The 23,395-nt window shown below is 43.0% G+C and overlaps 1 protein-coding gene across 1 annotated transcript; it reads left to right on the plus strand.

The window, feature by feature from the left end:
• The first annotated feature begins 585 nt into the window (after positions 1 to 585).
• Positions 586 to 22,788, plus strand: LOC306809289 (BOS complex subunit NOMO1-like). The gene is made up of 31 exons (XM_079320638.1): positions 586 to 767; positions 962 to 1,051; positions 2,259 to 2,304; positions 2,740 to 2,840; positions 2,964 to 3,070; positions 3,260 to 3,332; positions 3,862 to 4,014; positions 4,684 to 4,821; positions 5,338 to 5,427; positions 6,032 to 6,137; positions 6,549 to 6,699; positions 7,751 to 7,928; positions 8,147 to 8,288; positions 9,040 to 9,171; positions 10,156 to 10,292; positions 10,568 to 10,655; positions 10,823 to 10,886; positions 11,649 to 11,744; positions 12,311 to 12,520; positions 12,927 to 13,009; positions 13,807 to 13,966; positions 14,094 to 14,220; positions 14,764 to 14,877; positions 15,500 to 15,627; positions 16,220 to 16,361; positions 17,130 to 17,213; positions 18,109 to 18,219; positions 19,491 to 19,592; positions 19,803 to 19,922; positions 20,477 to 20,569; positions 21,259 to 22,788. The coding sequence occupies exons 1-31, from the start codon at positions 636 to 638 to the stop codon at positions 21,382 to 21,384; spliced, it is 3,624 nt and encodes a 1,207-aa protein (XP_079176764.1). The 5' UTR covers positions 586 to 635; the 3' UTR covers positions 21,385 to 22,788.
• The last annotated feature ends 607 nt before the right edge of the window (positions 22,789 to 23,395 follow it).

Consider the following 23,395-nt stretch of genomic DNA (forward strand, 5'->3'; position numbering starts at 1 on the left):
ATAAAAGACACAATGGGAGGGATTCCACTGATCGATGAATGCGAAAAGATGTTTGCCTTTACAAACAAACTGTAGGTTTGCTGATCAATGAAACTGGATATTGGAAGATGAAAGAAGCAACGGGAAAAACTATGAAATCTACAAGAATTAAAAATTAAAAGGGAGGGTTGTACATTAGAGGGGAATCTCAGGTATCGGGTGTTTGGGAAGTCTGTGCCTCTCCTCAGCCCACGGGGAAAGAGAGAGGGAATTGCGGCCTGGAAATTGGGATGAAAGGAGGCAGCATCCTCCAAAAATCTGAGAGATCCCAGGGGAATGCCCCATGGCCTCTCCCTTTATTGGAATAAAGCAAAAGGGACTCCTCTGTCTCCTTTTAGGACACAAACCCCTGGTGTTTGTGGATGAATTTTCCTGCCACCCGGGACCGGGACCGGAGCGGGCCGTGTCCCGCGGGGTGTCCCGGCAGTGGCCGGGTCCTCCGGGCCGGCAGGCGGCGCTGTGCGCGGTGTGGCCCGCGGTGTGTCCCGGCAGTGGCCGTGTCCTCCGGGCCGGCAGGCGGCGCTGTCGCGGGGTGTCCCGGCTGCGGCGCGGCCCTTCCGGCGGCGCTGGCTGCGGGCGGTGGCGGCGCTGAGGCGATGCGGCCCCGGCCGGCGGCCGCGCTGCTCTGCGCGCTGTGCTGCGCCCTGGCGCGGGGCTCCGAGGACATCGTCGTGGGCTGCGGCGGGTTCGTCAAGTCCGACGTGGAGATCAACTACTCCCTGATCGAGGTGGGCGCCGCCGTGCCGAGCGCTGCCCCGGGCCGGTCACGGCTGCGGCTCCTCTCGCCCTGGCACTCGCAGCCTGCTCGCCATAAACCTGTCCTGCTGCTGCTCTAGGACAGCACTGGGTGTGAGTGCCTGCTTCCAGCGCTCCTCACCTTTAAAAAAAATATCTTTGTGTCTGTTTTGTTTGCTTCTTTTAGATTAAGCTATATACAAAACACGGTACTCTGAAATACCAGACAGACTGTGCTCCGAACAATGGGTATTTCATGATTCCCCTGTATGACAAGGTAAGGCGCACACACCTGGCTGTCCCCTCCGCCTCCCTCTGCCGGCACATTCAACCTCAGAGCAACACCACCCGTGAAACATTTCAATCAGGACATCCTTGAGTCTGGTTTGCATCAGAGTCTCACCCGTTCCTTTTTATAATTCATTTTCCTATGCTAATTATTCAGAGGAAAGCCAGCTGACTGTAGCTGCAGTGTTCCATGCATGTTTATTGGAATGACATTGGGAGTCTGAATTCCTGCCAGCAGCTGTGTGCTGTGGCTGTACAAATACTGCACTAAAAGTACAGGCTCATGCAGAGTGCAGATAAAGCTTTCAGATTTTTTACCTGGGGAAATGGAAATAAATATATATGAGAAGGTGTTTTGGTATGGCTGAATTGAAAATAATCTGAATGGTTAATTGCAGATATAAAAATGTTTTAAGGAAGTAATGATCCAGGAAGCTCAGAATGTATCAGTAATTTGATTCTACTTAGACTGGAAAGGTGGTTATCTTCAAATTTAATTAAATACAAGCTACACTTAGTCAGGGGTCAAGGTGTTTTGTTCTTTTAAGGAGCTGGTTAACTCAGGGTTCAGAAGTAGAAACACAAAATGGTTTGGGTTGGAAGGCAGCTTTAGACATCAACTAGTCCAGCCACCAAATAATTCCTTCCCTTCCCCAGTTTAGGAATGTAGCATGCTCTCTGGTCCTGGTGATTTCATTCCTAGGCCTTTGAGTCTTTCCAGAGATGAACTTCTCTGAAGTGTGACAGAACAGATGTGCTTCTCTGATACAAAGAGGGTCCCTGTATTGATTAGTACTCTTTTGGAGCAGAGCTTTGAAAAGGATTGGAATTTTGTTACCCTGTGTTTCGTGGTGTGTGGAGTGTGACCCAGTGCAGAATCAGAGGCTGGTTTAGAGCCCATCTCTTGGGGCAGGTGGAGATAGATTGGAACATTTGCTGGCACTGAGCTGTTTGACTGTGAGCCAGGTTTGGAAGCAGGATAAATGTGGTGATACTGAATTTCTGCCCGTGGCTGGGTGTGGGCCCAGCATCCCAGCCTGGCTGGGTAGGCAGGAGGAGAGGAGAGTGGTGGAGAATTCTGCACTTGAGCCTTGTGCTCCTCTCTGCAGCATGTTCTTGTGTTCTGACTTCCTTTTTCATCCTTTAGCTAAACTGAATTTAGATCAATGAAACAATTACTGCTTTTTATTTTTTAGGGGGATTTCATTCTTAAAATTGAGCCTCCCCTAGGGTGGAGTTTTGGTAAGTGCTTGTGTGTCTTCTCACAGTAGAACACTGTATCTGTAGTGTGGGACTTATCTCTAACCTGCAGCTGGCAGGGAAAGTGGGGCACTTTTCCAAACCTATAAACCATACTGCAGGGTTTAATAACTGAAATGTACTTATTGTACCAGGGGAGAGTAAAGCTGGGTGGTAGACACTGACAGAGTAACCCTTGAACTGATTTGAAGGAATGTGGTTTTTTTAAAAAAATGGCCACAGCTGGAGGAGGGAAAGAGGATTTTTAGCATCAGGATTTGGGACTGCTTTAACTTTACTGAAAAAAGCCTTCCAGAGCAACACTTGCCATGCTTGAATTAATACATTTTTGTGACAGTTGTGAAAAGCTGAAGCAGAGTTTCTTTGTGATTGCTCTCTCACTAACTATCATGCTGTTCCATCATTCTTCTCTTTCAGAACCAACCAGTGTAGACATCCATGTGGATGGCATTAATGACATTTGCACAAAGGGAGGTGATATTAACTTTGTGTTCACAGGATTTTCTGTGAATGGAAAGGTTAGACTCCTTTATCTTTATTTATTCTACCTTATGCTAATTCAGCCTTCAGAAAAACATTCAGATTCAGCTGTACACTTTATTTTCATTCATGTACACTTCTGTTTCTTTTTATTTTGGCAGGTTCTCAGCAAAGGTCAGACATTAGGTCCTGCTGGAGTTCAGGTTGTACTGAGAAATGCTGGCAGTGACATAAACATACAAGAAACTGTTACACAGCCTGGAGGAAAGTGAGTGTGGGTGGTGCATACTTATTTACCCATTCATTTGCACAAGATCCTTTCAATTCTTCCATACTGACTGGGACTGTAAGAGCTCTGAAATATTTTTTCTAACATGAACAGAGTCTGAATTGTTTTTCTGTGAACAAGTATTTGTGGCTGTTTCTGAAGAGTCATAATCCTTTTCTTGTCTTGCAGATTTGCTTTCTTTAAAGTGCTTCCTGGTGAATATGAAATCTTTGCATCACATCCTACCTGGATGTTGAAAGAGGTTAGAACCTACAGAAGTTCTGGTTTGCCTGTGTAGAGAGGATGATCTGCTAGGCCTTGTCTGGATCAGTTAGTGTGAGGAAGGGGCTTTGTGGGTGCACAGGGTTACTGGAGTTTTTGTACATCCAATTCAGGCAGTCAGGAATCTGCCTTGTACAGACCCAGTTTGGAGGTAGTGAAACCAGCCAGGGAAGGGCTGGCAAATGAACTTTTGCTTTCCATCTTCTGATCCTGTACATTTTGAAATAATATTGTAGCTCAAATCCTTCCCTCTGTCTCCTTGGTTTTTGAGGAGCTGTGGTATCCTGACCATTTCCCAAATCAGTGAAGCAGGAAAAATACTGTTTTAGAAAATATCTTTGCTTTAGTGTCCTGGTGTTTTGAGTAGCCTGGGGACCCCCTTTGAGTTCTGCTGCTCTGGCTTCTGTTCCTGTTGAGTGTTGTTGAATGTGCAGTCTCTGGTTGTTCTTATGTGCTGTAAATGAGACCTGATGGCTGCTGCTGTTGAGAAGTTTGTTTCTGTGTTTCAGTCGAGGACAGTGGTGAGGGTGACCAGTTCCAATGCCCATGCTGCCACCCCCCTGGTTGTTGCAGGCTACAACGTCTCTGGCTCTGTCAGGAGTGATGGAGAGCCCATGAAAGGAGTCATGTTTCTCCTTTTCTCTTCTTCTGTCTCTAAAGAGGTAATGCTTCATCAGTACCTACTCAATATGAGGATGGCTTTAAATGAGTACCAAACAGCTTCTAGATCCATATTGCCCTGATGCTCATCTCTCCCTCAGTGGCTTGTACAATCCCTTGAACTGTGTTTTTGGTTCTTTTGTGTGCTTTCTTTTTTTTTCCCCAAACAAGGCCCTTGTCATCCAACAGGACCTTCATGGAATTATTTCATAATTCACTGTACAGTAGCTGTAATTTGTCTTTCAGCATGATATCTTAATTACTCTTTGCCCTTTTGATGGGGAGACAAAGTTCAACAGCTTTTATTGCCACCATACAAGTGTGTTAAAAATGAGTGTGAAACATTTGTGTAGAGCTGAGCTCTGTTCTGCACTGCTAGCCCTGTCCACAGAGCTGAAGTTACTTAAGACACATGGTGGAGTTTTGGGGATGTTGAATTTCCCAGTGTTGTGGCTTTGTTACCATAAGGTTGATGATTTGCTTCTTTTTCCTGTTTTACCTATATATAAATTTTAAGCCATGTCATCAAACTTTGCCTCTAAAATGGTTTTATACTTCCCATCACTCAATCACAGCTGAGTTTTTGAACCCTCCTGTATCCATCCTCCCCCCACAATTGCTTTCTATATTCTTCTTTGAGACCAAAAGTTGTATTGCATTTATTACTACAGGATGTTCTGGGCTGCAATATTTCTCCTGTGGATGGATTCCAATCAAAAGATGAGTCTTTATCCTATTTGTGCAATGTTGTATCCAAAGAAGATGGATCTTTCAGCTTTCTTTCTCTGCCAAGTGGGAAATACACTGTGGTAAGTGACTAGAAATGCACTGCTTGTTTGTTCAGTGGGTTGTTAACTTTTGCTTTCTAAACCACAGTGTGCTGTTGCCACCTGCTCTCCTTTAAACTGTTTCTTTTTTTCCCATTCTCTTTCTTACATCTGGATGTGTGGGAACATGTTCTCTGTGCACTGCCTGGGGTGATGGTCCTGCATTCTCAGACTGTGTGCTCTACAAATGGGATTCAGGCTTCTCTCCTTCCTTTAATCCTTCTAGCAATTATACAATCTCCTGTCTGTAAGCTCTTGCCCATCCAAGTATGTTGTATTCTGACTAGGGTGATATTTCTTTTCTGGTAATGTCCTGGTTTCCATTAGGATTGAAGTATTGCCCATATTTGTGTCTCCATGCCTTGGAGTGATTTTTTCCAGGAGGTTTGCAGCTCATTTGACCCTTGGTAGAGTTGTCTGATAAGAACATGGAAAGTGGTAGGGGGAAACCATTCTGTCATCACAACTCAGGAGTCAAAGCCATGTGTCTTCTTTCAGATACCATTCTACAGGGGAGAGAGAATCACCTTTGATGTTGCTCCATCTAGACTGGACTTCCTTGTAGAGCATGACAGTTTACAGATTGAGGTAAGGCCTGCAGAGGGAATAATCCTTTTGTGCCACTCAGCCCTGTAGAAGCCTAACTGATTTTAGCAGAAAGCAGCTGAATTGTGGAAAAGCTTTGTGAGAAGTTGAAGACACTTGTTAATGCACAGGTAGAAGGCAGTTTCTAGTTCTGTGCTGTGTTTCTATACTTTGGTCCCTTTTACCAGGAAGAAACAAAACAGGGCAAAGCTGTGTGCTGTGTTCCCTTCCATGTCCATGTTGCAAGCAGGCACTAATCCTCCTGCTTGCTTATACTTCCTTGTTGAGATTGTCACATCTCTGCAGAAGGGCCTGTGGGTTTTTCTGGTTTGCAGAGTGCCTTGTGCAATGGCAATGTGCTCTGTGACTGCAGCCCTCTGAGCTGTACCAGTGCAGATAAATTGAGAATGTGTTTTGTACTTGGGGGAACAGTGTGACTGGAGATCAGTTTGTACTTTCACTGTGATTATCCTGGTACATTTTTTCCTAGAGCTGTAAATAAGTTTTCTTTATGTGTCTGTGGAGAAAAAACAGTTGGTACTGATTGCTGTGGGTGTGTGTTTGCATTTCCTGAGTAATGACTGATGTTAATTTTTTCCCATTTCAGCCTGTTTTCCATGTGATGGGTTTCTCTGTCAAAGGCAGGGTATTGAATGGCCCTGAGGGAGAAGGAGTTGCTGATGCCACTGTGACTCTGAACAATCAGATTAAAGGTATGCAGTGCTCTTGATCATTTTTGCTACAGGGAAGTCTTTATTAAACTCAAGTACAGAACTAGGGTATGATGTAGAATTAACCCTTCAGGATAATACCCTGCTTTTGTTGCAATTTATTTGAAATATTAAAGTGGATTTCATGCAGTTGATAAATTCTGCATTTTCTAGTTTAGATGAGAGCATTAAATGTTCATTTGTTTGGCAGCTGAAAATTTCTTAATTGCTTTCAACCATATGCCAGATTGTACTTTGAAATACAGAAATGAAGGTTCATCTAGTAAAAAACCATACAACTGTTTGGTATGTAATATGAATTAAAAATAGCCCAAAGCAGTGCATGCCCTCTGGACCTGTTGATACATAAGGTTAACATATGCTCTGGTTCTTGACTCCTGTTATTTTTTGCAGTGAAGACAAAAGCTGATGGCTCTTTCAGACTTGAGAACATAACAACAGGTACATACACCATTCATGCCAGGAAGGAACACCTGTTCTTTGATACTGTTACTGTGAAGATTGCACCCAATACACCTCAGCTGGCAAACATCATTGCAACAGGGTAAGGGCTTGTGTCAGGATGAAAATGCAATTTGATGTGTGGATGAGGCTGTGGAAATGGGTTATCCTTTCCCATGCCATGCCCAGACTTGGGCAGTGTTGTCAGGAACTGAAAAATGCTGAAGAAATTCAAGGTAAATGGGGCAGCATGAGTGCATGTTTTGTGCACAGTATTTTGCTCAATAATAGTTAAGGTTTAGAGCATCCTCTTAATAAGCTCTCCCTTGCAAATGAAGACACTAAGGCATGGGTAAATTAAGAATTTATGTGAACCAAAAAGCAACAGAGAAGCTTTCTACCACTTCACTTTTGCACAGGAGGAGGATATCTGGAGTCACACACTGGTGCAGTGTTGTACCAAACCTCTGCATTTTACTGCTCACTTTCAAGGTCATTGCTGCATTACCTGAATTGTCTTTATCTTGTGTGATGCCTTGACTGTGAGTCTGAGGCTGTGCAGTGGAGGGAGTTGAAAGGGCCATGGTTCTGTGTCCAGGACTTCAGAGGAGGAAATAGTGGCAGTGTTCTGGAGAAGTAAAACTTGGATTTTACTGAGTCAAATAGCAGTCAGCTCCTACAGACATAGCCAGCCAGTTAGAGAGGAACCTGTGTGCTGCTAAATGATGGGGTACAATTTGTTCAGTAGCTAAATACGTTGTGCTGTTGAAGGCAAAACTTACCAGCTTCTAATTTGTCACCTTGTCTTGTGCTTTCACAAGTGTAGGTGTACCAAGGTTGTGTTCCAGTGGATTACCTATCATATTTGAGGTTTTTGGCACAAAACATTTGAAACTATTTAAAAGCTGAGGGGAGAAAGTCCTAAATCCATTGCCTGCTTAGCACAAAGGAAAAGAAAAGTGATTGGGTTGGTGGCAGGGAAGAGTGAGCAAGTTGCTTGCAAATCTCTCTTTCAGGAGAAATCCTTTCCAATTCAGGTGTCATTACCTCAGCATAGTGAGGTTAACCTTTTAAAGAAGTTCTAAAACAAGTGGTTTTTTATGATCTTAGTCAAATCAAGGTATTTGTTCTGATGACTGGCTTTTATTTGACAGGTTCAGTGTGTGTGGCCACATCTCAGTGACTCGGTTCCCTGACACAGTCAAACAGATCAGTAAGTTCAAGGTAACCATGGTACCTGAAGACAAAGACAAAGCATCACTGCTCACAACAGAAACTGACCCTCATGGAGCATTTTGTTTCAAGGCAAAATCGGGTTCATACAATGTTCAGGTAAGAATGAGCTTTCATTTCTTCACTGTAGGACTGTCATGGTGTTTTGGAAGATTTTGAAATTTTGGGAAGCCTGTTGGAGAGGCTGATTGTGCTTTGCCTGAGATTTACAGTAGATTTCCATTTTCTAATTTCTGATAAATGCATTGAAGACAGCAGAGTGGGTTGTTGGACTGGTGTCTGCAAGGTGGTGATGCCTTGATGTCCTGTACTTACAGGTAATTATTCCAGAGGCTGAGAGCAGAGCAGGGTTGGCTTTGAAACCCAAAGTGTTCCCTGTTACTGTTACTGACAGACCAGTGATGGATGTGACCTTCTCTCAGTTTCTGGCATCTGTCTCAGGGAAGATCTCTTGTTTGGGTAAGTCCATTGTGAAAGTGCAGTGGCAGTGGGATGCAGAACTTCAGCACTGCATGTGTGAGTGAGTGTTGATGACATCAAGACACTTACTGTGGTTAGTCCCATCAGCAGATAAATAAATGTAACTTGCAGCATATGGAAAAAGAAACTCTTCTTGGAAGATGTGGCCTAGTAAGGTACTTTAATGAAATTTGGAGTAAAGTTATGTACCTACTTTTAATACTTGCTGGGGATAAGCAAGTCTTCCTAACTCAGAAGATGGGTGGCTTCTGGAGGGAAATGGTCCTGACTGCTACTTGGGATACTGTACATTAATCAGAGAAGTACTGAAGATGGAAAAGAAGTTTACCAAAAAAAGGGGAAAAAAGCAGTGCAGTGAAAACTGTAGGATAGATGCTCAAGCTGTTGGCAGGAGCTTTTGACCTCTATTCTTTTGTCTTTATTTTAGTCTAATGTTCCTGTTTCCTGCTATTTTCCTTGATTACCCACTGATTGTAGCAGATGATGATTGCTGCCTCATTTCTGTCATTTTTACCCTTCCCTTTTCCTCTGAATTCTCCCTGCACTTTGTGTTCTGCCTCTCGGGTGTTACTCATGTTTCAAATCTCTGCGGAGTGATTTAACGTTGCTATTGAGCTTTTTCAGTCCGGAGTGCTTTAGGCAGCGTGCCAGGAGTGGCGTTGGGAGCGTTGGGAGCGTTGGGAGCGTTGTGTGCGTTCCGTGCCGCGGGGCTCACGCCGTGTCTCCGCAGACGCCTGCGGGGAGCTGCTGGTGACGCTGCAGCCCGGCGGCCGCCAGGGGGACAAGCGCAGCCTGCAGCTGGCCGCCCGCCGCGCCGCGCTGCCCTTCGCCTTCCCGGCCGTGCTCCCGGGCAGGTACCGAGGTACGGGCGGGCAGGGCAGCCGCGGGGCACCGCCGGGAGAGTACAGCGCTGCCGCGGGTTTAGTTAATGCTGGGTGTTCAGCCCAAACCGAGGGGCACCGCCGGGAGAGTACAGCGCTGCCGCGGGTTTAATTAATGCTGGGTGTTCAGCCCAAACCGAGGGGCACCGCCGGGAGAGTACAGCGCTGCCGCGGGTTTAGTTAATGCTGGGTGTTCGGCCCAAACTGAGGGGCACCGCCGGGAGAGTACAGCGCTGCAGCGGGTTTAGTTAATGCTGGGTGTTCGGCCCAAACTGAGGGGCACCGCCGGGAGAGTACAGCGCTGCAGCGGGTTTAGTTAATGCTGGGTGTTCGACCCAAACTGAGGGGCACCGCCGGGAGAATACAGCGCTGCAGCGGGTTTAGTTAATGCTGGGTGTTCGACCCAAACTGAGGGGCACCGCCGGGAGAATACAGCGCTGCAGCGGGTTTAGTTAATGCTGGGTGTTCAGCCCAAAGGCTGCTCCCCTCACTTTAGGGTTCTCTAGTTCTGCTTCCAGAGTGCTGCTCCCAATAACAATGTGTGTTTTGGCCAGCCTGCCTTGGCCTGGGGAAGTAAATTATTTTCCAGGGAAAGGTGTATAAGGAGTGTATAGATTGTGCTCTTTGTCCATCTTTCCGCCAGGTTAAATTAAATAAGAAATATTTATCGCAATTTAGGTTGTGATATCTGCTAGGCTGCTTTGCCTGTCACAGTGGTAGTGCCCACTGAGGAGCCTTCCTGGCTGGCCAGGCTTCATTATTCCTTTTCACAGCACAGCTTTCCTGATACATGTGTTGGGTTCCTGGTGATGCTGCAGCTCTGTTACTGCAGGCATTGTCATGTATTTATATTTGAAGATTACTGTCAGGGAAGCTAGAGAGACACAAATGTTTTGTATCACAAAACTTGCTCTCATTTATGCAGTTTTATGTTACTAACATGCTTTGTGTGATGTATATTCTAGTCAGCATTGTACATGAAGACTGGTGCTGGAAGAATAAGTCTATGGAGTTGGAAGTCTTGGAGGAAGATGTGTCAGGAGTAGAATTCAGGCAGACTGGATATATGCTGAGGTGTTCTCTTTCTCATGCAATCACACTGGTAGGTGGGAAACAAATGTTCTTGTATGTTTTTAATGACCTTGTGTGGGTGGGTAGGATTTTGCTTGCAGTCAAGGCTTTCTCCTGTGTCTGGAGGCTCACAGAGCATGGGAACATTGATATTTACAGTGCTTTGAGATTTGTCTGTGAAGTTTGGTAAAATGGGCTTGTGTTACCTGTTACAAAAGAGATGGCATTTGTGTATCTTTAGGCAAATGCTGGTTTTGTTTTGTTGTTTGGTAGTGGCTGATAGTGAATTGTGCTTTGGCTTCACAGGAATTTTATCAGGATGGAAATGGACCAGAGAATGTTGGTGTTTATAATCTGTCCAAAGGAGTTAATAGATTTTGTCTTTCAAAACCAGGTAACAGCTTTAAAATGTTAGTTTAAGAAATGAAAAATAACCAGTTAGCTAATACTGCTGGGAACTAAAAATTTTGTAGTTATTTCTGTATCTGTGCTCTCATGAAATCTTGAGGATTCAGCCAATTTGGATTTCTCATGGCTCATTCTTTGCCTTGCTGTTGGTAGGTGTGTATGAGGTGACCCCACGCTCCTGCCACCAGTTTGAACATGAGTATTACACCTATGACACGTGAGTGTGTGACTCTTCTCACCTTACACTGGCATTTTCCACAGAGCTCCCTTCTGCTTTCAGCAGCACTGGGTGTGCAGAGGGAAGCTCTAGCAAGGTGTATCACATGTGTTCTCTGCCTTTTCTATCTTAAAAGTCATAAAAATCAACTAATGGTAGGGTTTGAAGATGCTTTAGTTATTTTAGATGAGTATTTTTGTCTGCTTGCTGTCTGTTTAGTGTTGGGTTTGATTTGTAACAGAGAAGAGTTATTTCAGTGAAAACTGGTCGCTTCTGAGAGCTGAAAGGAAAAAGGATAGTAAGATTACTGAGAGACACTTAGCACTATTGCATGTCACTGGTGCCATGACCCTCTGGTGATTTGATTCTGCTCACCCCCTTTCTTGCAAGCTGAATAAATGTTCACCCATTATAACAAATAAGCAGTGCTGATCTTCCTTGGTCAGGCAAGTTTAATTAGTTATTTATAGATTATGCTCTGGTGATGTGCTTAGTGACATTTTGAAATGTGAGTATGAAATATGAAATCAATCAAATCAGCTTCAGCTTGAGAGGAAGCAGAAGGCACAAAGGAAGGAATTGCTTTGGGGTTCAAGTTGGGAAATGCTCCTTTTCCAATAGATGACCATCCCAGCACTACAGCTTTGCTGTGTTATTTCTGTATCATCATTTATAAAGCATTTCAATCAGACTCTGCTAAATAAGATTTGCTTATTTAGCAAGGGGACCTTGAATTCCTGTCTCTGTCCCTTTGCTCTGCAGGTCCTCTCCCAGTATCCTGACTCTCACTGCAGTTCGCCACCATGTCCTTGGCACGATTGTAACTGATAAACTGATGGATGTAACTGTTACCATTAAGTAAGTACAAAGAAACTGTGGGGCTGTAAAACGTGGAGGAAAAAGACATTTCTCTCATAAAGCTTTACTCCAGAACTCAGAGCTTTTCCTGGGAATTGCTGGCTCTTGGAAGTATTTATTTGAGTTTTTTCTGGGCACTGCTGGCTCTTGGAAATATTTATATGTGATAGAAGTTATTTTCTTCTTGCATACTCTGCTCCTGAGAGGTGGGTTTTGAGACAAAAGTTCCTAGTTCTGGAAAAAAAAAAAGAAGCAAGCTTAGCAATTTTAAAATTTATTTTGTACAACTCATCCTTTCTGTGTTAAGCTTGTTCTGAGGTTTGATATTCCAGCCTTTCTCTTTTAGTTCAAGTCTTTGCAAGAGGTATTCTTGAAAACTGATCTTTTTGCCTAAAAATTTGCCATTTCTGTGCCCTTACCAGAATAAACAGGGCAGTTAAAGAGGGATGGGTTTAAAAAATATCCTGTGGCTTGTAAGTGGTGTAAGGGCAGTAATGAACAGATACAACAAACTCTTATCTCTGCATATGGAAGGAGATGATGTTGTTTTTTCTCCATGCTTTCAGGTCCTCCATTGACAGTGAACCTGCCTTGGTTTTAGGGCCCCTGGAGTCAGCCCAGGAGCTGCGGCGGGAGCAGCAGCTGGCAGAGATCCAGAGCCGGCGGCAGGAGAGGGAGAGGAGGGGCCAGGAGGAGGAGGGAGCAAAGCCCCCCGTGCAGGAAATGGTGGAGGAGCTGCAGGGACCATTCCTCTATGAGTTCTCATACTGGGCAAGGTAAAGCCAGGCTCCAGGGACCATTCCTGTGTGAGTGTTCATACTGGACAAGGACCATTCCTGTGTGAGTGTTCATACTGGGCAAGGTAATGCCAGGCTCCAGGGACCATTCCTATGTGAGTTCTCATACTGGGCAGGGTAGTACCAAGCTCCAATGGACATGGATGTTCTTTGTACTTTGTGTTCTTTGTACATTGTGTGGTGTTTCTGTCAAACAGAACTGTGATACAATTCCAGGCTGGGTGCCTTTGGTGAGCTACAAGGAAACTTAGTACTGCATAGTAAGAATTTTGCTTAGGTTGTTGTTGATAGTTTTTTCTTGGAGTGTTTAGATGCGTTCTTGCACTCTGTTCTGCATGAGGGCTGCTAATTCAATTTTCTTCTAATTATATCTTGTGTTTTATAGGTCTGGAGAGAAAATTACTGTAACACCATCATCAAAAGAGCTGCTCTTCTACCCACCTTATGTGGAAGCAGTTGTTAGTGGAGGTAAATATAAATAATTTATTGTTTGAAAGGATTAGATTTCTATGGTTGAAATGTATCAATGTAGATAAACATATGAATAACTTAAAAAGTAATATTAGGGAAGTTTCACTTGCAGCTGTTTCTTTGAGCCAGTTTAATTCTGGAATTTGGAAGTTATTTGATAGAGGATACAAGTACAGTTTTTACCAGCAGAATATTCTTCCAAGTGTTAAAAATCCACCTGGCACAAGAGGAAGGACAGGTTTCTGGGTACTACACCAGATTCTCAGAATTGGTCATAGTACTATTGCCTAGGAAAAGAGTTGTGAAAAACAAGGTTTCTATTTTGAATTTGGTTACAATTTCAAGTTTCTGTTAAAGTTTTTTTTTTCCCCACTAGATCCCAGTAATAAAAATATTCCCAAAAAAAGATTTCAGAATTGTTAGGGTTATCATCAGTTATTGATGCTGATTGTTGATGCATCTTATCATCAGGTTCTTAAGTGAAGATATTTTGTTTGCAATCACTAGGAAATGTTAAGTGCCTCTTTTCATGTGACTCTGTTTGCATGTTCTAAATGGATTTGAGGGAGGGAAATAAAATTTTGCTCAATGTCATTATACATGGCATATGTAGTTACTCATTTTGGTACTGTTCAGTTGTGAAATGTGTTGAGAACCATGAAATTGTGTGGATTGATCTTTGTTCTAAGATAAAAGGCCACCAGCTCTTTGGAAGTAGTGAAACTGTTGTAAACCAGTGTCAGGTGTATTTTTGACCTTTTCCTTTGTCTTAAATCCCCTTCACCATGACCAAGAGAGTTGTCCTGGGAAGCTGATAGAGATTCATGGAAAAGCAGGCTTATTTCTGGAAGGGCAAATTCATCCTGAATTGGAAGGGGTTGAGATTGCCATTAGTGAGAAGGGAGCAACTTCTGCACTCATCACAGTTTTCACTGATGCCAAAGGCACTTACAGGTAATGATCAGATTTGTTTTGAACCTTTGGATTCTTTAGTTAAAATGCAGTGGTTTCTTGACAATGTGTGTGTGATATCCAAGTGTTTTTTTTTTTTTTTTAACAAGTTCTGTTCTTTTATTTGAAGTGTTGGGCCACTCCACAGTGACTTGGAGTACACAATCACTGCTCAGAAGGAAGGTTTTGTTTTGACTGCAGTAGAAGGAACAGTTGGAGACTTCAAAGCTTTTGCTCTTGCTGGGGTGACATTTGAGGTAATGTTCTGAACATTTTGTGTTCTAAATGAACACTGTGTGCAGTTGGAGCTGGACAAAAGTTAATCTGTGTCTTCAAAGACAAATGGCTGTGGGAGTTTGGGGTAATTTATTATTATTTGGATAATAATTTTTGTCATGAGAAGGCAAATCTCAGTGGATGAGCTCAGTTGTAGAGCATGACTTGCCATACAGAAGATACTTTGCATGGTTTATGGAGTGAAAGTTAGAGCCTTCAGTCCAGAAGACTGGCTTTGTTTGCTTCTGTAGAGTTGTCTCACGCTGTTTTCATGAGTTTTATCCCTCAAAGTGTAGGTGTAGTCTGTGCCTGCTTCCAGTCTTTGGGCTGCTTTGTTCTGCCTCCCTGTGTGCTCCTGGAGTGGTGGAGGGTGGCTGCAGTGGTGGCTCATGGTGTGACTGTACAGATCTGCACACAGCTGAGTGCTCAGAGCCAGCCCACCTGTGCACCCTGCAGGGGCTTTTCAGCAGGATCCTTCTCTGTGAAGAGACCCTCACACTTCAAATTCTGGTTTTCCAAAACAGATCAAGTCAGAGGATGAGCAGGCTCTTGCTGGAGTTCTCCTGTCCCTCAGTGGAGGGGTGTTTAGGTCCAACCTGCTCACACAGGATGATGGGATGCTGACCTTTTCCAATCTGGTGAGTGGAAATGATTTTTCTCTGCAGGACTGTGTTACTTTGCTGTCCCAAACAGAGCTGTCTGGAGTGGCAGGTGTCCTTTGAAACCTAACCCATGATGAGAGATGCTGATCCCTGAGAACAAACAGCACTTAAAATCTTTGCAAGTGAAAGATGTGGAATCTCACATGGCAAGAGGTTTCTGCCCAGCAGGTCATAGATGATGTTGATTGATCTGAGTTACTAATTTGCAGTCTGTAAACATGGAACAAGACAATTTGTTGATGATCATTGGAGAGTCTTTAGGGGGAAGGAAATCTAATTACATTATTGATCTATATGTGTGTAGCCATGCTTGAATAGTTTCTTTGCAGACATCCTTCTTTTGTGGTCACTTCCCTGTCCTTGAGGTCTTGTGGTAAGGTTTTAGGGCTGTAGTTTCCTTTCTCTCTTAGCACTTTGTCTCCAGGTGGAATTCCATCAGTTTATTGTCCAATGTGCTCTCTGTTTTTCACTGCTCACATTTTGTGGCAGGTTTAACCTTGGAAGAAAGAGGAATTCAGCTCTTCATAGACTCTTGTTTGGAGTTGGTGAGGTTTTGCATCACTGTGAGTAAACAGCTCATTTTGTGCCTTTTTTGCAGAGCCCAGGGCAATACTACTTTAAACCCATGATGAAAGAATTTCGGTTTGAACCATCATCACAAATGATTGAAGTGCAGGAAGGACAAAATCTGAAAATCCAGATAATTGGTTACAGAACAGCTTACAGGTCAGTGGAACTGGAATCCATGGAGAATGCTATGGCTGTATCAGGATGTGTTGTGCCAAAATGTGTTTGCTCCCAGCACACCTCTGTTCTTGCAGGTCTGGAGGAGACTTTCCAAGTCTCAGTGTAACTTAAATGTGCTGTGTATAAATACTGTTTTTTGCTTTTGTTCATGGATGTGGATATATAGCTAAGCCCAGATGGCAGAGCTGTAGGAAGAACATGGCTCTCTCAGTGGCACTGGAAGTGTTTTTTGCTGTGTCCAGTGGGAGAGGAGAGGACTATCCTAGGTGTGGTAGACTAATTCAGATATTTGACTTCAAGATCCTTCCTTTCCTTGCCCTCAGGGATAAGAAAGAACTGCTGTCCATGGAGTTTAGGGAACTTGGATTCCTAAAGTTGTGCTGTGAGCTGCAGCAAATTCTGGTGATCTAAACTGTTTTACACATACATTTTAAATATCCCTTTTATTCTCCATGCTATGGTAAATTCATTGAGTACTTTTCCCATCAGTTATAACAATAAAATGCCTTCAAAATCTACATTAAACCACCATCTGCACACCTGTAGCAACTGGTTCTCTTTCTGCCTTTAGCTGCTATGGCACAGTCTCCTCTTTAAATGGAGAGCCTGAGCAGGGAGTGTCAGTGGAAGCTGTGGGCCAGAAGGATTGCAGCATCTATGGAGAGGACACAGTAACTGATGAGGAGGGCAGGTTCAGGCTCCGTGGCCTTCGGGTAAGTGCAGGGGGATCTCTGGCACTGAGCCATGGAGCTCTGGGAGGGCTTCTCTTCTGTGCCCTCTGGCTTCTGTTTGCCCATGCTGTTTGCTGGCTCAGACTCCCTTGGCTCTGGTCATGCAGTGAACATGGTCATGCAGTGAGCATCCCCTTGATAAAAGGGGAAAAGAACAGCTTGTGGTGTGACTGTGACCTGGCTGGCCACAGACACTGAGCAGTTGGTGTGACATGGCACAATCCCCTGGGCACTGCTTGGGTGAGCAGCAGGGAATTTCCACAGGCAAAAGAACTCAGGGAGGTGTTCAGTTTCTCTTTAATTTCTCTGTTTCCAGCAGGATATTGGGGGGCTGTGAGGATGTTGGTTGCACAGCATGTGTGTGAAGTAAGCTGTTCTCCTGGGAATGGGGAAGCTGAATTTATGATACCATTATGTAAGGAGTCAACAATTTCCTGAAGTAAAGGGCACTGTTTGATCAGGTTTTGATCCTGTGTTTTCCTTCATCACAGCAGATGATTATTTTTAATACTGTGATGCAACAAACTAATGAAAGTTCTATATAGCATTTTCTTATTTTCTGACAGTAAACACTCCTAATAGCGTTACTGAATTTTCTATTTGAGATAAGGAAAACTTTAACTGCATGGAGTTAAATCTGTTTGGGTTGTGTATCTTAAATGGAGTGTTAGAAAATTTTCTTTACTGCTTTCTAAAATTGAGGTTTGTATTATTCAGTATTGGGATTTATCATCTGAATGTTGCTTTCAGCCTGGCTGTGTGTATCATGTCCAACTCAAAGCTGAAGGCAATGATCACATTGAAAGAGCTTTACCACAGCATCGGGCAATTGAGGTAATTTTTTCTCTCTTTTTTTGTAGCAATGCTTAAATATGAAATGGGTCTGTCTAGGCATTCTGTCTGTTCTGTCAGCAGCAGTGCAGTGAAGGCATTCTGTTTAGACAAGTGCCTTTCAGCAAGTTAACTCCCTGAAAACAGCCTCATATTGTGTGTCAGCACCAAAGCTGAAAACTGAAGTGAGATAAAGCCCAAACAGTAAACAAGTGAAAAGGAAAGGATTCTTTCACAGTCATGAAAACTATGCATCCAGAAACAAGAGAATAAATGGATGGAATACCTTTCAACATTTCTCTATCAAGTGGAACAAGGCAGTGGTAGCTTGAGTATGACATCAATTGTCAAATTGTCCTACAGTTATATTTAGGTATGGACAGAGAGATACTGTTATGTTTTATTGGGTCCAGTCATGCAGTCTTGATGTAGGTGAAATTGTAATTTGGACTAGCACTTCTATCTTTATAAAATAAAGATAAAACTTTGCACTGAAAACTGTTGGAATCTTGTTAACTATTCCACATTAACCAACTGTATAAACATCCCTGTGCATCTCTCAGCACAGGTGCACAATACTGAGACCAGTGTTCTGAGATCAGGCAATCCTGTGGATGTACCTCAGCCTTTTCCAGAATAGTTTGTGCTTTTGAGGCTTCCATTTTTAGTTTAGCTCAGTGTCATGAGCCTCATGCTGATAATGCCCAAGTCTGCACTTGCAAGCTGTGCACTCTGGAGAACTCTGGGGAAGCTTTCAATCTTCATGTGCTTAGTATAGAACAAAATCCACTTTTCATTTCAAATGATCAGCAGTATCTGTGTGTCTCAACAGTTGTGTTGCTGTCCTTTGTTAACTGTTGCTCTGTTGGTAGCAGCCTGGGTCTGTTTTCCATTGCAGGTTGGGAACAGTGACATTGATGATGTCAATATTATTGCATTCCGACAAATTAATCAGTTTGATTTAAGTGGAAATGTCATTACAGCCTCTGAGTATCTCTCCACATTATGTGTAAGTTCAAGCCTTTCATCTTTGTCAAGTGTATTTGCTATTGCTTTTACAATGATTTTTTTTGCAGGGTCACTGGAAATGGTGCAGTAGCCAAAGCACACATTTAATTCAAATTAGAACTAATAGTTTAATGAAGGTGAATTTGAATTCCAGATAGATTGAAGATTGCAGTGCTTTGCTTTAATGTTTCCATTTTTCATGGGAATATGTTTAAGAAATACCTTCTCTGGTTTGCCTGTACATTTTGGGATATAATTCCCTGATTAGGGATGCTCTGTCTGTAGAGGGTGAAAAGGATCCTTTGTATCAGAGAACTGCATTAATTCCTGAAATTTTTGACTTATATGTCAAAAACCTGAAGATGTAGAGTTTATGTGAGTTTAAAAGTACATCATAATAGACAGTATGAGACAAACAGGAAAGCTGAAATTTTCAAAATTGAAAGCACTGTGCTGTGATCTGAAAAAGCTTGCTAAACCTCTGATCCTTTTGCTTGGGGCTCAAATGCTGAAAGTGTCTGCAAGAGGTGTTAGTGGGGTAGGATTTATGTATCATTTCTCAGGTTTCAAAGCTCCATAAAGTGTTACCTGCAAATATGAATGCAGTGCTTGGATTTCTTTCACACAGTTTGTTATGCATCTCACCTGCCAAGATCTCTTTGCTAAGCTGTTGGGTTTTTTGGGAGACATCCAGAGGATCCAACACTCAGAGCAGGTGTGAAGGGAAAATGAGTCACCTTACTGAAGAGCCCCTGAGCTTGTGTCCCATCTTTCTGGGGAATTTAAACCCTTGCAGTTTTGCCTAAATAGGAAATGATGTTAAAATTTGATTCTGTGGGAGTTGTCCAAACCTGTGCCTTCTTCATATTAGGTGGGGTCTTGTGCTGCATGTCCTGCACCTGGGCTGTTGATGGGTGCATGTCACCACCAGTGCAGACATTCTTGTTTCTGGAAGATGTGTCCAGGCTGGTGCAGGCACAAGTGAGAGCAGTTCTGTGCTCCACAGCACAGGCTGCTTTTCCTACACTGGGTGTGTGAAAATGTCAGGCAGCAGCTGTTCCTAAATTATTTCAAATTCTATAAAAAGATTCTTTCTGTGACTTTTCACATCCCAGATTAGAACATTCCCAGGTGTTCTTACTTGACAACTTTCTGTTTATATAAACACATGATGAATTTTGAAGTGCTTTTATCCCTGAAGATGTGGGATGTCTGAAGTATCTCTTGTGGTGCAGGCTTGGAAAAACCTGGTTTGTGTTTCTTCAATTACAGGTGAAGCTCTACAAAAGTGAAAATCTTGACAACCCAATTCATACAGTCAACTTAGGCCTATCTCTGTTTTTTCATTTCCCACCTCTACTCCGAGATGGAGAGGTAAGAATATTGCCTGAAAATTAGCTTAGATCACTTTCTTTTTTTCCCTAATGACACTGAAGTGCAATTTGTGCCTGCAGACCTGTGTTCATGCTGGACTAAGCAGTGTCTTGGAAGATTTGAAGCCTGTTTAACTGATCTTTGCTTTAAATGTGATTTTGTGTCTGGCTGCTCCTGGTGCTGTAGCCTGAGTGTATTTTTTACCCACAGAATTATGTGGTGCTCCTGGATTCTACATTGTCTAAATCACAGTATGACTACACCCTGCCTCAAGTTTCTTTCACTGCCATTGGGTATCATAAACACATTACACTGGTCTTCAGTCCCACTGTAAGTAGTAAATATTTCCATGTTCCAGTGTTCACCCTGGGAGCAGTATTTGGTGTTACAACCTGCATGGATTTTGTGCTCTCAGCCAAGCTTTCTATTAGTGTAAATCCAGTGAGGTTTCTGAGTGGCATTAGAGTGACAATTAATTAAGATTTGCTGTGTGTTCATTGCCAGTGGAACAGGGGGAGACGTGAAACAGCAGTAGGAACTGAAGGGTGCAGGTGTGCCTGAAAGGTTCTGTGCTGGCATGGCTGCTCTAGGGGGTGACAGGTGTGGCAGCATGGGACAGGTGAATGAAAGGACACCAGGCTGACCATCAGAGAATGGGCTCTGCACAGCAGCACACCTCAGGAGGGGAGTGCAGGAGTGACTGATCCAGAGAGTGGCTTTGAAGTGGAAAGTGAAGCAAATCCTAGAACAGCACTTGGAGGGAAGTCAGATGAGAATGGCTGGATGTGCCTCATGATCCTATTGCTGATACTTCTTAGAGCTGGGGGATTTCACAGTCAACTGGTAAAAAAAAAGCTGAAATCCCTGATGTGCACTGTTTGCAGAGAAAGCTGCCTGAACAAGACATTGCCCAGGGCTCTTACATTGCACTGCCTCTGACCCTGCTGCTGCTGCTGGCTGGCTACAACCACGACAAGGTGGGTCAGGGGGCTCTGCTCTCACCCAGATGTTCCTGTCCTGTCAGTGATACTGCACTGTGCTGGGGGGGGGTTATCCAAAGAGAGGTGCAGTCACAGCCCCCTTATGTGACATAAGAAGAGCCATGATGTAACCATGGTTTGGGACAATTACCTTCTTTGAAAAAACTTAGTGTGGAGGTGAATTCCTGTGGCTGAATTTTGGCTTCTCATTTAATTGCTCTGAGAAAAAAACAATGCAGCATCATTAAAATTCAGATAAACAGACTCAGTGATAATAGGAATGAAAACAATTATTTTATTGGCTTCAGGCACAGTCAGACTGGGAAAAGTCTTGCAAGTCTTCAAGCCTGGTGTCTTTAGCTTTATGCCCTCCCTAGTTCAGTGTCTCAAGAGGAATACAAATACCTGCTATACAACCCCCTCTGTTGTCAAACTGTGCTCTTCTGCTCTTTTCTGATATGAGAGGATTTCTCTTTCACCAAGAAGAGAAATTCATTTTGTCTGTGCAGTGTGATTTCCTCTCAAACAATCGCTGTAGGTTTTGCTGATCAGCATTTCCCATCAGTTTGGTTCGATCCATCCCAAGGTTTGCAGCCATATTCTGATATCTTTGTAGCCATGCCACCATGGGTTGGATGAAGAGGCATGCCATGCAGCCCATGGTAACCCCAGTTTCTCTCTCTCAGCTGCTGCCTGTGCTGCTGCAGCTGGCAGCTCGGCTGCAGGGCGTGCGCCTGGGCCAGGCAGCCGCCGACGCCGGCCCCGAGGAGGCCAAGAGGCAGAGCAAGAAACAGAAAACCAGGAGGACATGACACAGCCTGGCCTGCAGCTGGGGAGGCACAGCCACCACCACACTCTCCTCTTGAATTTCCAGCCTGGTTTTGCCATGTGAGCTCCATTTTGGTTGTAAATTTTCGATGGAGTCTCTGGATTTCCTTGTTATAAAGTGATTAAATGGATCTGCTGTCACTCTGAGTGCATCTCTCATACTTGAAGATAATTAATGCTTTTTTTTTTTTATTGGAACAGATCATGCTGTCCTTATTAATGATTTATAAAAGCAGTGGTAATAGATAATACTTGATTACAGTTTCAATCTCTAGATTCTGGAATGATTTTTCCTTACCCACTTTACAGAAGCAGCACAGAGGGATTCTGCTGAATCACTGTTTGAAACAGAATTGTAGGGGACATATCTGGGCTGGTGAATTATATCATTGTCACTTCCTGTTCAGCAACTTGACTGAAGAGTCTGATTTCAGTTCTTGTCCAGTAATTGTTATCTTTTTTAAGTTCTTGCCCAGTGAATTCTCAGTGTCAGGCAAGGTTAGTTATTAATATCAGGTAAGTTCTGATGTTCCCACAGCAATAGCAGTTTCAGCCTCAGTTTCCTGTCCAGTGTGATCTCTTTAGAGCTCCAGTATTCCTGAGGTGGCTCCAGCTGGCTGCACTCCTCTTTCCAAAGCTGTGCTGTGTCTTGGGGTCACCATTTACCCATCATGGTCACACCTCCTGCTCAGGCCATGCTCAGCCTTTTTCCCAATTAATGATTAATTTTTTTTTTTTACCTTTTTTTACCTTTTGGGTTTTTTAACTATAAGGAATGTGTATTTTTTGAAATCTCCAGCATGTACAGTCCCAGTAATGTAGTCTGTAATAAATAACTATTTCTTACAGGTTCTCTTTTGATTCCTGCTTGAAGTAGGTAGTTGGACATACACAGTTTAAATGTTAATGGGGCTTTTTATTGACAAATACTATAAAGGTTAACAGAGCATTTGAAGATGCACATAAATGCCTACAAACATTGCAAAGACATTGGTACTGCCAGTAAGTGGCAATGTTTCTCTTTTGCAGTGCTTGAAATAAAATTCCCATTTCAATGTTTAAGCTTACAAACCCTGCCATTTTTAGAAATTTGGATGCTGAAGGTTTTATGCTGTTTTGGTTGCACTTTGCAAGAATTTGGGCTGAAGTAATTATAACTTTGTTTGGTGATGATTCTAATCTCTCAGAGGGAAATTCTGTCAGGACCATAACAAGAATGTAGAATGTTGAAAAAGCATTATTGGTAGAGCTTGAGATGAAGCTCTAAATTATCCTGCTCTGCTTAATGACTTTGAATTTCATATTGCTGTGGTGAAATATGTGGGGAAAAGACAAGGTGTTCTAAGACTTACAATAAATTGTATGTTTTCAGTACATTTTTATTTTAAGCTGGTGAATGTTAAGAAAGTTATTGCTGCTTTGGGGAATGTATGAGAAAGAAATTCATGTATCCTTGTGCCTCAAGGGAGTTCAGATACTCTGAACTGTGAGACTGACTGATGATTGAATTAAACATTGGAACTGCCATTAATAAAAAGGAAAAAAAGAAAAGTGACAATTCTTGCTAATTCAGTGTTTTCTTCTGAATCTAGAATTTTCCCAGTGTCTCATCTCAGAATTGTCTTCTCTTTGCCTTCTGCCTCACACTTGGGACTGACTATGAGCCCCAAGTTTTAAGGTTTATTCTGCTGTTGAGATGAATGAAAAGACTCAGTGTTTATTATTCATTTTTGCAGGCACAGTAGTGAAAAAATGGTTAATTAATTTGCTTGATGAGCTAAATATGGGCAAATGGCTGAATTCTGTGGGAAATAAGAGAAAGCCCCTTTGCATAAAGATAGCATTGCATGTTACTTATTTTTTTGTCAAAAGTAATAGTGAATATTCCATATATTTGGCTGATTCATCAGAGATGCCCAAAACTCTATTGTTTAAGATTGAAATGGATCATTAATACTGAGTATTATAATTTCTTTATAGATGGCTCAGCTTAAT

Source organism: Erithacus rubecula, assembly GCF_903797595.1.
Source record: "Erithacus rubecula genome assembly, chromosome: 17".
In the NCBI taxonomy this organism is placed as follows: domain Eukaryota; kingdom Metazoa; phylum Chordata; class Aves; order Passeriformes; family Muscicapidae; genus Erithacus; species Erithacus rubecula.

Coding starts and splice junctions, on each gene's coding strand:
- LOC306809289 (XM_079320638.1), top strand. CDS start 636: ATGCGGCCCCGGCCGGCGGCCGCGCTGCTCTGCGCGCTGTGCTGCGCC. Junction 768..961: donor TCAACTACTCCCTGATCGAG/GTGGGCGCCGCC, acceptor TGCTTCTTTTAG/ATTAAGCTATATACAAAACA. Junction 13,967..14,093: donor GATGCCAAAGGCACTTACAG/GTAATGATCAGA, acceptor TTTTATTTGAAG/TGTTGGGCCACTCCACAGTG.